This window comes from Ahaetulla prasina, chromosome 6 (assembly GCF_028640845.1).
Source record: "Ahaetulla prasina isolate Xishuangbanna chromosome 6, ASM2864084v1, whole genome shotgun sequence".
Classification (NCBI taxonomy): Eukaryota; Metazoa; Chordata; class Lepidosauria; order Squamata; family Colubridae; genus Ahaetulla; species Ahaetulla prasina.
Window position 1 is genome coordinate 59,391,733 of NC_080544.1, and position 15,561 is coordinate 59,407,293.

At 40.9% G+C, this 15,561-nt stretch overlaps 1 protein-coding gene across 2 annotated transcripts in view; it reads right to left on the reverse strand.

Moving 5' to 3' along the window:
* Nucleotides 1-11,446, reverse strand: part of SUFU (SUFU negative regulator of hedgehog signaling) — a 71,156-nt gene extending 59,710 nt beyond the window's left edge. The window contains exons 1-2 of one of the 2 annotated variants that reach the window (XM_058188030.1): nucleotides 11,046-11,446; nucleotides 5,132-5,266 (exon numbers count right to left, since the gene is read on the reverse strand). In XM_058188030.1, the coding sequence (XP_058044013.1) occupies nucleotides 5,132-5,266; nucleotides 11,046-11,197 (287 nt within the window). In that variant the 5' untranslated portion in view covers nucleotides 11,198-11,446. The remainder of the gene's footprint in view (nucleotides 1-5,131; nucleotides 5,267-11,045) is intronic. The other variant, XM_058188029.1, reaches the window with a different exon arrangement.
* Nucleotides 11,447-15,561: the final 4,115 nt, after the last annotated feature.

Sequence of the window (15,561 nt, forward strand, 5' to 3'; positions counted from 1 at the left end):
GGCTCCTTGGTTCTCCGTGGAGCTGAGAGGGAGAAGACGCCTAGAGAGTTCCTGGAGGTCTAGCCGTTCGGAAGCTGACCGGACACTAGTGAAGTCCTATACTAGGACTTACCTAGTGGCATTGAGGGAAGCGAGGCGTAACTACGCCTCCTCCCTCATTGCATCGGCAGATAACCGCCCAGCCGCCCTGTTTCGGGTGACTCGCTCCCTCCTACACCAGGGGGAGCGGGATGACCCGTTGCAGGGACGTGCTGAGGAGTTTAACGGTTATCTATACGATAAAATCGTTCAGCTTCGGGATGGTCTGGACCAAGATTGCGGTGATGCGGGTGAGATGCTCGAGGGTGGTCTTGGCGATATTGTTTGGGATGAGTTTGACCCTGTGGCTCCCGAGGACATGGACAGGTTGTTGGGTAGGCTGAATGCCACCACGTGTTTACTGGACCCGTGCCCCTCCTGGCTGGTGCTGGCCACTCAGGAGGTGACACGAGGCTGGCTCAGGCGATTCGACTGCTTCTTTGGTGGAGGGCGTCTTCCGGCCGCCTTGAAAGAGGCGGTGGTGAGGCCCTCCTTAAGAAGCCTTCCTGGACCCGGCTGTTTTAGGTAATTATCGTCCGGTCTCCAACCCGCCGCGCGAAGGTTGTAGAGAGTATGGTGGCATATCAGTTTCCCTTGCACCTGGATGAAACTGTCTATCTAGACCCGTTCCAGTCCGGTTTCCGGCCCGGTTACAGCACGGAGACGGCTTTGGTCGCGTTGGTGGATGATCTCTGGAGGGCCAGGGATAGGGGTTGTTCCTCTGCCCTGGTCCTATTAGATCTCTCAGCGGCTTTCGATACCATCGACCATGGTATCCTGCTGCGCGGGTTGGAGGGATTGGGAGTGGGAGGCACCGTTTATCGGTGGTTCTCCTCCTATCTCTCCGACCGGTCGCAGTCGGTGTTGACAGGGGGGCAGAGGTCGGCCCCGAGGCGCCTCACTTGTGGGGTGCCGCAGGGGTCGATCCTCTCGCCCCTACTGTTTAACATCTACATGAAGCCGCTGGGTGAGATCATCAGTGGTTTCGGTGTGAAGTACCAGCTGTATGCGGATGACACCCAGCTGTGCCACACCGGACCACCCCAACGAAGCTATCGAAGTGCTGTCCCGGTGTCTGGAGGCCGTCACGGGTCTGGATGGGGAGAAACAGGCTCAAGCTCAATCCTCCAAGACAGAGTGGCTGTGGATGCCGGCATCCCGGTACAGTCAGCTAAATCCGCAGCTGACCATCGGTGGCGAGTCATTGGCCCCGATGGAGAGGGTTCGCAACTTGGGCGTCCTCCTGGATGAACGGCTGTCGTTAGAAGATCATTTGACGGCCGTCTCCGGGAGAGCGTTCTACCAGGTTCGCCTGGTACGTCAGTTGCGCCCCTTTCTGGACCGGGATGCCCTATGCACGGTCACTCACGCACTCGTGACGTCTCGCCTGGATTACTGCAACGCTCTCTACATGGGGCTCCCTTGAAGGGCATCCGGAGGCTACAGTTAGTCCAGAATGCGGCTGCGCTGGTGATAGATGGAGCCCTCGTGGCTCCCGTGATAACACCCATCCTGCGCAGACTGCACTGGCTACCTGTGGCCTTCGGGTGCGCTTCAAGGTTTTGGTGACCACCTTTAAAGCGCTCCATGGCATTGGGCCGGGTTATTTACGGGACCGCCTACTGCTACCGAATACCTCTCACCGACCCATGTGCTCTCACAGAGAGGGACTCCTCAGGGTGCCGTCAGCGAGGCAGTGTCGTCTGGCGACGCCCAGGGGAAGGGCCTTCTCTGTGGGGGCTCCCACCCTCTGGAACGAACTACCCCCCGGACTTCGTCAGCTTCCGGACCTTCGAACCTTCCGCCGCGGGCTTAAAACATACTTATTTAATTGTGCAGGACTGAGCTAGATTTTAAATTTATGGGTTTTAATTGGCTTTTATTCTTACATTTTAATTAACGGGCTTATAGAATAAGTTTTTTAATTGTTTTATATTGTATTTATGTGTTTTGAGTTTTTTAAGTGCCTGTGAACCGCCCTGAGTCCTTCGGGAGATAGGGCGGTATATAAATACGATTAAATAAATAAATAAATAAATAAATGTTATCCATGAACAGGCAGTAATAGTGACAGAATATAAAATACATAAATGCAGCAATTATATTTAAACAGTTAGAAATGATAAGTAAAGGCTGTCTTGCTATAAATACTTTTTCTAATCTAACACTTAGATGAAGTATTACTACTGCTTTATAAAACTCTAGTAGGACCACACCTGGAATATTGCAAGCAATTTTGGCTACCATACTAAAAAAAAGATGTTGAGACTTTGGAAAAAGTTCAGAGAAGTGTAACAAAATTATCAAAGGCCTGGAGACTAAAACATATGAAGAATGGCTGCAGGATTAATATGATAGCAGTATTCCAGTACTTGAGTGGCTGCCACAAAAAAGAGGGGGTCAAATTATTCTCCAAAGCACAAGAGGACAGGACAAGAAACAATGGCTGGAAACTAACCAAAGAGAGAAGCAAACTGGAAGCCAGGAGAAACTTCCTAATAGTGAGGACAATTAACCAGTGGAACAGCTTGCCTCCAAAAATCATAGGTGCTCCATCACTGAATGTTTTTAACAAGAGTCTAGACAGTCACTTATCTGAAATAATATACGTTGTCCTGCTTGAGCAGGGGGCTGGACTAGAAGATCTCCAAGGTTCCTTCCAGCCCATTCCTTTTAATTCTAATTCTAACTCTAACTTAATAAACAAGAAAACATACAATGAACAATTACAATTAAACTTCATGATGAATCCTAATTTCACATTAAAATTTCCTTCTAAAGTATTTCATAACAGTAATAAATTACAGCAATCGTTCATACTTTAAAAATGATACAAAATAGAACAAACCGTTTGAATTATATTGCACAGAACTATTTTTAAAACCTGTGTTTGCACCCTATACTAGTGCTTCCCAACCTTCTGTTTTTATGGATTTTTGAGGAGTATTCTATTTATTATTTTTAAAAATACTGCTTCCTGTACAATTGCATCTCAATTCAAAGCATTTTATAGTACAATTATTAAGACAATGCATACAAAATAAAATATATGCCTTAAAGTGTGATGAAAAGAAAAATAAATAAATTGGAAATCATTAATCTAACATTCATGCAGGGAAAGCCTGGACAAAGAAATTTGTCTCCAAAAACCACTGGAAAGATATAGTAACAGGAAGGCTGTTTAAATCAGTTTATGCCCAAATCGTTTTACATATAAAACAGTTACTTTGGGGTGATTCCTATACAGACTAAGACATGCATGTTATGGATGCTTTATTCACATATCTTTGATACATACTAGTTGTTTTTTTCAGATACAAACTGAAAGAATATTGTTCTGCATTACTCAGATTCGTGCAGCCCCAAAAAGCTTGTTATGAATTTCATTTTTTGCCATGGTTAAAACATCTGAAACTGTTAAAGAATTCATTTCTGCCAAAATATGGAAGTCAAAACATTTCAGATTTTCTTCTACTAAACTGGGGCCAGTCCAAAAGGGATCAACAGAATTTCTTGGATGCAATTTTTGAGATGGAAACAGGAACACATTTCATTTCATAAACTCCTCTACAATAGGGAAGGTAGGAATCCATTCCAATAAAAATACCATCCCAGAAAAGTCATGCCCATGTATTACTGAAAAATAGCACTCAGCCAATTTTGGCCAACACACCAGGGGGCAATCATATGCTGGGTAGGGCTTCATCCTTATCTGGAATAAAGATGCTAAGCTAGCTAAGCTATCTCTATGTTTGACAGTTTTCAGCCAAAACAAGATAAGGTATGAAGAATCAGGAGATCTATGGTCTTCTGCTGTGCTATATTGGAAAGCTCTGTTACAGAATAAAGCATTCAGTCAAATGGCCATCTAGGCTCTTCTTGAATGTACCTAGTGAAAGAGAACTCACCACCCTCTAGCTCCATGATGGTGAACCTGTGGCACACGTGCCTGAAGTGACACGCAGACCCATGTGGCATGGCATGCGCAGCACTGCCCATTCCTCTTCTGGGATTCTGGCATACATGCACACGCAACAATCAGCTGGACTTTTTGCATGTGGCAGTGTCGGAAACTAGAAGAGTTGGTCTTCTGTTTTCCTACATGAGCATGCGCGCCGAGCAACTGATCGTTGCGTGCACATGTGTGCCAGAAACCTGGAGGAGCAGTTGGCTAAACTGGAAGTTCAGTAGCTGAAACCGGAAGTTCATTTTCGGGGGCGCACATGCACCCTGGGCAGCTCCTCTTGCAGGTTGACGCGCACGCACTCCCTTTTCGCCATCACTGCTCTAGCTCTTTGGAGCCACCTTGGAACTGCTCTTTCTGTCAGGAAGACTTTTCTAACATGTAATTGGAATTTTCCTTGTTGTCATTTTAATCCAGTACTCTGTTTCCTCCACTCTAGAATGAGACACTACAGATACTGGTCTTCTAAATGACACCCTTTTAGCTATTTGAAGAGCGGTATCATGATTTCCCTCAGTCAACTTTTCTCAAAGCTAAACTATCATACTTCACCAAGGCAGGCACGAATTTAGTTGATGTTACCTAGAAATTTAGTGTTACTAAAATAATCCATATTATAATTTAGCGGTGGCCGTTACAACAGTTGTCATTCTGTGAGCCAATAAGGCCAATTTCCCAATTGTGCTATAAAGAAACTATTTTAACTTGATACCTCCAACTTTCAATCTTCCCACTGGTCTCAGTGGTTCAGCAATACTACAATTGATGAAAAATTAAGCTGTACCAGCAGTTATCCTCTTTATAGTAAATACTTTTATCTATGAAATTGCCAAATGCCACAATAATTTTCTTTCTCACTCATACACTCACAAAACTTTGCTGTTCTTGTTCAAAACTTCCCATTTTTTTCAAGTAGAAACAGGAAAAAATATGAAAACTGATGATCTTCTGAGATTCCGGAAATTTAAAACTAACCATTTCTTAACTGAATGTAAAATAAATACTATTTATTTGCATATATGTTTCTTCTACTGCATTTCCAACGACTTCAGAAAACAACAAATCATAATACACAGAAATTAGACTTACTCATGCACTCTGTTATCACCATACAAGTCACTTAGTCCAAAGCTTACATAATGCCAGTGCTCAGGAACATTTTGATTTGGACTTCCCAAATTCCTGTACATACTGACATAGTCCAGAGGATCCGGTCCACCTAACCTATTTTAAAAAGAGAAAAAGAGAAATTAGATTGCTTTATTCCAGTTTCGGGAAATAGTTTTAAGTAAATGGATTTACCTCTACTCCACATTATTACACCACTTCCTTCTGAAAACAGCTAATGCTTCTTTTTGAAACTAAGTCAGAACTTTGCCTGATGTCATCATAACTACATAGCTGTTGTCATAGATCTTAAAAGTTCTATATCGCTCGGCTTTCATATTTTTTTTCTGTTTCAATATTGAACAAATTACAGGACTGCAAAGATGTTTGTGTATTGCAAACAACAAATGAACATAATTAAAATGAATATTTTCATCGGAGAGAATCATAATTTTTCATTAAAATTGTTAATAAAAATATGTCTAATTTTTCCCCATAATACTATACCATTTATTCAAAAATATAATGTGACTTTTGGAATATTTATCTAAAGTTGATTCAGGCACTGGCTAGATTCACATATTATATCAGCCATGATTTATTTATAGTTTGCTGATAAATCAGAATTACTTGGTTGCATGCACCATGCTAAGCCTAAGAAAAACTAATCAAATTAGAGCACAATTTAGAACACAATGTAAGTGTGGACCTAGTTAATGATTAAATTCAGTAAGACCTTTTTAGATTCAGAAATACATGCCATTCTTATCTTTCTGCTATTAAGGGAAACTTGTGATTTATTAAGATCATATTAATAAAACTAGCCAAGCAACTAGTTTTAATCATTGCAAACCAATAAGATAAAGAGCCAACATTTTAATCATTGTAAACCAATAAGAAAAAAACTCAAGTAGCATATTTTGTTTTTGTGAAATATATAATAGTAATCACCACCTTTATCAAAATTAGTGATACATCCATTTGTTACCCCAAACTGGTAAATAACTTTTCTTTTTCAAAATTAGAAATAATGTGGATCTCAGTTCATTTCATAGATGTATGGCATGAAGTCCCAAAAGATGGATATTTTATACAAAAAAACTGCAAGAACAATTTCCATACTAGAGTTAACATAGCCTAGTTTTTAACAAGATGATGTCAGAAGAGAAATACAATAAACAATGAGATAATCACAGGAGAAGCTCAGAGTCTTAGTTTCCATTTTTGAATGGGAAAAAACCTAAGAGCAAAGTTGAAACAAACACTTTACAGAAAGCCCTAGCATTTTTTCAGATAGAAAAGGTAAGATCAGAGGCTAAGATTGAATAAAATCTCCATTTAGACATCTTAAAAATCACAATTGGAAGGCAGTGTTTTTAAAAAAAATAAAAGAGAATGTCTCTCTTGGGACAGGCTAGATTTCATAGATATGGTCCTGCAATTTTCTTTTTCTTTTTTTTTATAAAGTCAAAAGTAATTCATAATCAGACTCCAGTGTGCTTAGCTTCTGAATGCTAGCTTCTCCCAGCTGAAGCTAGCAGTGAAGTGAAACTTTTGTAGAAGTGAAACATTTTTCAGTCATATCTAAATAAAGTTTTCAACAGTTGGACCACCAGATATCAGTCTTACTATTTCTGCAGGTTTAGAAAAGCGCTCTTCCCAAGCTACAGATACCACTACCAACAGAGAAGCTAATTTAGGTAATTTTACATTAAGTCAAAGGAAAGCAAAATATCATTCTCAAGAGAAGAACAGAGTGGTTTTAAATAGGCTTATGCCTGAGAAACAGATATTTCCCAACTCTTACCATAAAAAAGTTGCTTGCATTATTTAGTTTCCATATCATTTGTAGGAATCAAAATACATCACTTTGTGCCAATTTGCACAAACTAATCATACCACTGCATTCAATTTTATAATCAATATGAGTATTCTTATTTTCAAAGAAATGTAAGTTTAAGTCATATTTTCTTTATTCCAATTTGGTTTCTTCCTTTCCTTTCCTTTCCTTTCCTTTCCTTTCCTTTCCTTTCCTTTCCTTTCCTTTCCTTTCCTTTCCTTTCCTCTCTTCCTTTCCTTCTCAGAACAGCTATATCCAGAGATCAATGCCTACTGTAAACTGCAGAACCAACAAACCTTACTATTGCTCATATTTATTATCTCAGGCAATGAAATCTTCCAGAATGAAATGAAGTCATGCATACTTGTATTCTAAGAATATTTTTCAGAGTGGACAAATAAGATCTTAACCGTATGCTGTTAATCTTAGCATTCTGGTAAGCCCTGAAAACATTGCTTTTTAAACAGGCTTTTAATTTGAACTGACATGGACAAGGTAAATATTTTTAAGTGAAATGATGCAGGTTCAAAGCGTTTTTCATTTATAGATTGGTTATTTTTTTATTGTTGACTGACTGGTACAATATGTTGATTGGTTGTGTACGATATGAAATTTTGCATAAAGAATTTTGCATAAATGAAACTTTCATTTTCTGTTGCTAGTAATTAAGAGTACACTACAAGAAACTAAACATTTGCTTAAAATGTTTTATAGAATCTTTTATATAATGTAAACTAATTTCAAACCAAAGCCCTTGGAGGAAATAGGAAATAAAGAAAATGATCAAAATTACCTAATTCTGGTTTTGGTTCCCATAAATTTATAAAAAATAATAATAAAGTGCTGCAATTATGCAGTGTTCAATTAGCTCATCCTAGTTACTAAATGAAACAAACAAAATGTTAAAAAGTTATGATATGTATGCAGTTATTTACCAAGCACATCTAAATTATATTAAAGTAACCAAAATATCTTTACAATCCCCAAGGTATGTCACAACTTTTGAGCACCCCTATTGTTTGGAAAATTGAAAAAGTTGATACAACCCAACCAGACATGCTGTCCTTAAGATCTTGTCGATGCCTATTTGCAAACTAACAGTTTTTCAAATATAATAAACCTATCTACTCAATACTTTCCCAGAGGCATCCTTTGAGTGAAACAAAGTCTAAAATTACAGACTGTGGTTGATTCCAGATTCAAATTAAATAAGTATCTAATTCACAGAGTTGTCAATCACTGGGAAGACTAATCAGAGAAAGGAGCAACAGGCAGCTCCATCTGGGTCAATCACAGCACTTTGGCTCTGTAAATCAACACACAGAGGATTAAGTTGATACTACTAAGTAATATAAAAATCTTAAAACTTCTTCAGTGATCGAGACAAGTAAAGCAGATTACCAGGTCCTTTCTCCGATATGATCAGGTACAGACTGTCTTCAATTTATGACGGTAATTGAACCCACAATTTTGGTCTTAAATTCTGACAGTTTTTAGGCTGGTTCATCATGTGACTGTGCCCAATTTTGTAACCTTTTTTGTGACAGTCATTAAGCAAATGTGGTGGTCATAAAGAAAACATTGTGGGCATATTGTTCTCAATGGGGCATTTTTTTAAATCAGCAACTGAGGGAAATACGTTTCTGGAGAAAACAACATACATTGCAACAAACCATGGCTGTAAATGTGGGCTGGTTGTAGAACACCCAAAATTCAAAATTTCCCCTACAGGGGGAAAGGGACATCAGAACTTTGAATCCGGGTCTTAAGTCCCTTTTTCAGGGTCCACCATGATTTTGAACAATCACTAAGCAACCAGTCATAAGTGAAGAGCTATCTGTGCAGAAATAATATTATTGGAATATTATTATGGAAATAACCAGCAAATGCTCCAACACTGGAAGTTTTTAAGAAGATATTGGATAATCATTTGTTTGAAGTGGTGTAGGATTTCCTGCCTAAGCAGGGGGTTGGACTAGGTCCCTTTAAACCCTTCATGACCTTGGTATTAAATAGCAACAATATTTGAATTCAAAACATTTACAAGTTCAAGCAAACTCATCTAATTTTCTCAACCTCAGTCTTTTCCCCACTATTTATTGATAGCACTATTTCAATCCAAAAATATGATTACAATAGTTCAATTCTCTTTCTCCATCCATTTCTTCCATGGCAGTTGTGGTTATATTGGGAATTGACAAGCCAGACAGCATTCCTATAGTTTTGCAATGGTAGGCAGTCTGCCACTTCGAGCACTTTATTGGGAGAGGCAGTAACATTTTGATTATATATTTTAAAAGGTAAAATGGTATGACTGAGAATGAAACCACTGCTAATGAAAGGAGGAGATGCTTCATGTATAGACACAACTGCTGCCTAACTACATCAGCAAAACAAATAATCCAACCTGAAAACATAGTTTCACAAAATCAGAAATTATCCATTTGGGAAAGTGTACTCAATGGTGAAAGACAGCAAAATAACACAAAGATTGGGATCACATGACATATTTGTTTTTTTCTTAAAGCTATACATTTTGGAGCTAAAATGTAACATTAGATGGACACACTAAGACTCAGACATGATTTAAGCCAAAGGAAAAAATATGTGTGCTTCTCTCTGCATATGATAAGATAGGAAAAGAAATGGAAGTAGTGTGGAAGATAGTTAAAGACAAGGAAAATGATCCATCCATTCACTTACTGCTAGCAATAATTGCAAAAGCCAACTCTTATAAAGATATAATGAATATAAAGGACAGTCTCAAAAGGCATCCATTCATTTACGAAAATTGCAGAATCTTATCAATATTCCCCTTACTAAAAATAAAGGTCTTCGGGCTTCCAATGGTTTCTGATATTTATTCAAAGTACCGGAAAATTTAAGAACAATTCCTCTTTCAATCTATCTTGCATGCAAGATTCAGCAAAAAAATTTAAACCCTTAATAAGCTCAAACTGTTTCTCTGAACAGTCCCCTATTCTTCACACAGACATGAATCAGGACATCAACCCATAAATAATTACAATTTATAAACCGGTAAAATCACTGTGAGTTATACAGTGCTTTTAGATCACCGTATATTTTCCCCTTGCTAGAGAGATTACCAGGGAGGGCAGACAATTTTTATGTAGTCTATCTCCTCCTGGACACAAACCCAGATACTACCCTTGCAGTAGCAAAATTCTGTGCTGCTGCAATGACTAAAAGGAAAAATTCAGTTACAGGACTAATTGTTTTCTTGGACCAATTTTTCATAGATATCGCCAACGATTTTTAGAGAATTGATATTTATACACATACTTACCCACTTATCCATCAAACAACTGTACAATACAATGTATGTTATTGTTATGGATGTTATTATTTACTATTGTTATTGTTATTATCTTTAAATATTATTGTAAATAGATTGTTGTCTTTTGCTGGTCTATGACAGTAATAAACTTTCTATCCTATCCTATCCACACACAGACATGCATCAGGACATCAACCCATAAATAATTACAATTTATAAAGTGGTAAAATCACTGTTTCAAATTCGGAGTCATTTTTAAAATCTGGGTTTCAACCACCCAGGATTTAGATTTGAGTACAGGCCAGAATCCCCTGTCATTTCAGCTTTTTGGACTACAACTCCCAAACCGCTGGCACAACGTTTTGGGCATGATGCTCTAATAAGGTATCCTCCGCTCCAACAACTTTTCCTCCTCTCTCCCCCAAAACAACCCTCTCCGACCCAAGTACCACAAGTCGTCCCAAAATTTAAGTCCCTTCTACCACTCGTAGCCACTCCCAATTTTCCGACAGATCCTCCTTCACAACACACGCGCACACACACACACACATTTATCACCTTTCCAAACTCGGCGGAACCGCGCTCAAGGAGCCAGAGCCCTCGCCCTTTGTCGCCCACCGGTCCCCTCGCCCAGGCCCAAACTCGTTCAGGAGCCCCCGCGGCCTCTTTCCCAAAATGCCGCGATCGCTCCCCGAAGCCACCCCACGAAACAAGCCTTCGGATCGGAACCCGCTCCTTCTCCTCCCCGTCTCACTCACCAGTATTTGAGAATCGCCGTGACCTGCAGGGGGTTGGGCTGCTCCGGGTACAGTCGCCGGCACTCGCCGTAGATCCCGTGTAGCCCCGGGGGGAAAAGCGAGGGAAACGGTCCCGCTCCGGGGCCAGGAGCAACGGAGGCGACGGTCTCCATGAGGAAACCCGTAAAGGACGGAGGGAAGAAACTTAGCTCGGAGAGGGGGCGCGGGGGACGATCCCGACCCCCGCAGGAAAATCAAAGGTCGCTCCAAACTCCTTTCGCGACCCCGGCAGGGCCCAGCAGTAGCAGGAGCAGCAGCAGGAGAAAAGCGTCCCCCCACTCACCCCGACTCCAGTCCTGATAGGCCACAGTCTTCGCCAATCACGCTGTAGTGAAAGAAGAGGCTGACATAATCCCACCTTCGCCTCCACCCGGTGTCCCACCCCCTTCTCCGCCGGCGCGTTTCTGACCTCTGGCGTCGCTTAGCTTGCAATTGCTTTTTTTTTTTTTGTTTACATTTATACCCCGCCCTTCTCCGAAGACTCAGGGCGGCTTACAATGTATAAGGCAATAGTCTCATTCTATTTGTATATTTTTTACAAAGTCAACTTATTGCCCCCCCCAACAATCTGGGTCCTCATTTTACCTACCTTATAAAGGGTGGAAGGCTGAGTCAACGTTGGGCCGGGCTCGAACCTGCAATAATTGCAGGCTTTGTGTTCTAATAACAGGCTTCTCTATTGCCTGAGCTATCCCGGTCCTGCTGACGCTTTCTTGCCCAGAGTGGGCAGAGGGAACGATGTCGCGCGGCAAGCCGTCATTGAATTGCTAGCTTGCCCCGTGTCTATGGGCATTCTCTGTCATCCAGGTCATGGTTGCCCCAAAGGTGCTTTTTTTCTAGAGGCAACTGGACTTTATATTTATTTATTTATTTATTTATTTATTTATTTATTTAGTCACAACATCATACAAAAAGATTATATAGTATATAAACTTATATATTTCGGGGCGGGGGGGGGAGAGCCTTTAGAAAAAAAGCACCTTTGGGACATAGCTTGCCATGTGTGTATCCGGGAGAACTCTGCTTCCTTTATCAAATCCTAGTTTAAAAAGATAGTAGGGTATGAATCCAGCCTAAGGCAAATGAAGAGTTTTTTCTCCTAGCGAATCGTCGTCAATTGCAGTATAGAAACAGTACAGTACAGAAAGGGTATATTGGAGGTGGTGACCCTTTGAGAACTGTATGCAATGAAATTTCATTTTAATGTATGCTGATTAGCATACATTCAAAGTGATAAAGTTATTATTCGAGTATGTACATCTCCCCAATAGGGCAAACTTATAGAGGGTAAAAGGATGAATAGAAGAGCAATTAAAATTTTTAATCTGTGCACATTAAAAATGTAAAACTATGCAAAAAACAGAAACAAGATGGATAGCATTGGGATTAGGCCTTTTTTCCCTGTCAATCATCTTCATCTATGCAAGTGGTGTGATTCATACATAATATAATAAATGTGAATTATATGTGTAATCTTTATAGAAAGAAATATTTATGCCTGTTTGTGGCTTAGTGTGCTACAGAAAATAAAATCATCGTGCCTAGGTAACCATTAGACTCTGGTTTAAAATGTGGTAAAAATCTAACGAGTATGGTTTATTTACTGAAGTATTAATGGATTGATGTGATACATACAATATTGGACTTTAATTCCCACTATTGTCCTGATACGGAATTATGAGGATTACAATCCTAACATACCTAGAAGGTAATTAGTTGGGAAATACATCTGAATACTACCAGTACCTAAGGCTGGGTTTATCTTAAAAATTGCTTGCAGTTGGACAGTCCTAGTGTTACCAATCAACATGTATTGTGCAATTTTCTGTCTGTACTATTTAATAGATGTTGTATATATGTGAGATTTTTAAAAGGATGGTTCATCTTATGTTCTTCTCTCTACTCAGAGAATTTTGAAGATATGGGGTAAAGATTTGAAGTCACATAAGCTTAATACTATATTAATGTTGAGTTTTTTGAAAATATTTTTCTTCATAAAAATACACATAATCTTTTAAACAAATAAACTGTATGAAAAATGTTAAAACTTTTTAGCATATCTAAGTATAAACTTTTCACAATCTATCTCACTATTTGTCACCTGATCTGCTAAGTCATTTGTGAACAAGTTAAAGAGCACTGGTATTAATACAAATACTTGGGGAGTTCTCTTTTTTAATTTTATTTGTATCACATCTTAATAGAATAGAATAGAATAGAATAGAATAGAATAGAATAGAATAGAATAGAATAGAATAGAATAGAATAGAATAGAATAGATTTTATTATTGGCCAAGTGTGATTGGACACACAAGGAATTTGTCTTGGTGCATATGCTCTCAGTGTACATAAAAGAAAAGATACGTTCATCAAGAATCATAAGGTACAACACTTAATGATAGTCATAGGGTACAAATAAGCAATCAGGAAACAATATCAATATAAATCAGGGGTCTCCAACCTTAGTAACTTTAAGGCTTGTGGATTTTAACTCTGGGAGTTGAAGTCCACAAACCTTAAAGTTACTAAGTTTGGAGACCCCTGATATAAACCATAAGGATACAAGCAACAAAGTTACAGTCATACAGTCATACAGTTATAAGTGGAAGGAGATGGGTGATGGGAACGATGAGAAGATTAATAGTAGTGTAGACTTAGTAAATAGTTTGACAGTGTTGAGGGAATTATTTGTTTAACAGAGTGATGGCGTTCGGGGAAAAATTGTTCTTGTGTCTAGTTGTTCTGGTTATTATTTTTACAAATAACTTAAGGCAGCAAACGTATCTAGCACTCCTTCCTCCTCCTATTTTTGCCACCACAACCCTGTGAAGTGAGTTGGGCTGAGAAGTGTGACTGATTCATGGTCACCTAGCTGGCTTTCATGTATAGGTGGGAGTAGAATTCAGTTTTCTGTTTTCTAGCTTTGTGCTTTAACCACTAGTCCATACTGGCTAACTGTATAGTTCCTATTGTGCTAATTAAAAGAGAGGGGAGTAGAAAATCAGATAAAACAAGCGATGAGCAATACATAAGATATAACAACATGTACTTTCTCAGATTCCATTTACAATCCATACAATCCCTGGACCCGGCTGTTTTAGGTAATTATCGTCCGGTCTCCAACCTTCGCTTCGCGGCGAAGGTTGTAGAGAGTATGGTGGCATATCAATTTCCCTTGCACCTGGATGAAACTGTCTATCTAGACCCGTTCCAGTCCGGTTTTCGGCCCGGTTACAGTACGGAGACGGCTTTGGTCGCGTTGGTGGATGATCTCTGGAGGGCCAGGGATAGGGGTTGCTCCTCTACCCTGGTCCTATTAGACCTCTCAGCGGCCTTCGATACCATCGACCATGGTATCCTGCTGCGCCGGTTGGAGGGATTGGGAGTGGGAGGCACCGTTTATCGGTGGTTCTCCTCCTATCTCTCCGACCGTCGCAGTCGGTGTTGACGGGGCAGAGGACGCCCCGGAGGCGCCTGACTTGTGGGGTGCCGCAGGGGTCGTTCCTCTCGCCCCTTCTGTTTAACATCTACATGAAGCCGCTGGGTGAGATCATCAGTGGTTTCGTGTGAAGTACCAGCTGTATGCGGATGACACCCAGCTGTACTTTTCTACACCGGACCACCCCAACGGTTATCAAGTGCTGTCCCGTGCCTGGAGGCCGACGGGTCTGGATGGGGAGAAATAGGCTCAAGCTCAATCCTCCAAGACAGAGTGGCTGTGGATGCCGGCATCCCGGTACAGTCAGCTAACCGCGGCTGACCATCGGTGGCGAGTCATTGGCCCCGATGGAAAGGGTCCGCAACTTAGGCGCCTCCTGGATGAACGGCTGTCTCTAGAAGATCATTTGACGGCCGCTCCAGGAGAGCGTTCTACCAGGTTCGCCTGGTACGCCAGTTGCGCCTTTCTGGACCGGGATGCCCTATGCACGGTCACCACGCACTCGTGACGCCTCGCCTGGATTACTGCAATGCTCTCACATGGGGCTCCCTTGAAGGGCATCCGAGGCTGCAGTTAGTCCAGAATGCGGCTGCGCTGGTGATAGATGGAGCCCTGTGGCTCCCGTATAACACCCATCCTGCGCAGGCTGCACTGGCTACCTGTGGCTTTCCGGGTGCGCTTCAAGGTTCTGGTGACCACCTTTAAAGCGCTCCATGGCATTGGGCCGGGTTACTTACGGGACCGCCTACTGCTACCGAATATCTCTCACTGACCCGCGCCTCACAGAGAGGGTCTCTCAGGGTGCCGCCAGCGGCAATGTCGCCTGGCGACACCCAGGAAGGGCCTTCTGTGGGGGCCCCACCCTCTGGAATGAACTACCCCGGACTTCGCCAGCTGGACCTCCGGACCTTCCGCCGCGGGCTTAAAACATATTTATTTAACTGTGCAGGACTGAGCTAGATTTTAAATTATCGGTTTTAAATTGGGTTTTATTCTATATTTTTAATTCTAAATTAACGGGCTTTTTAGAATAAGTTT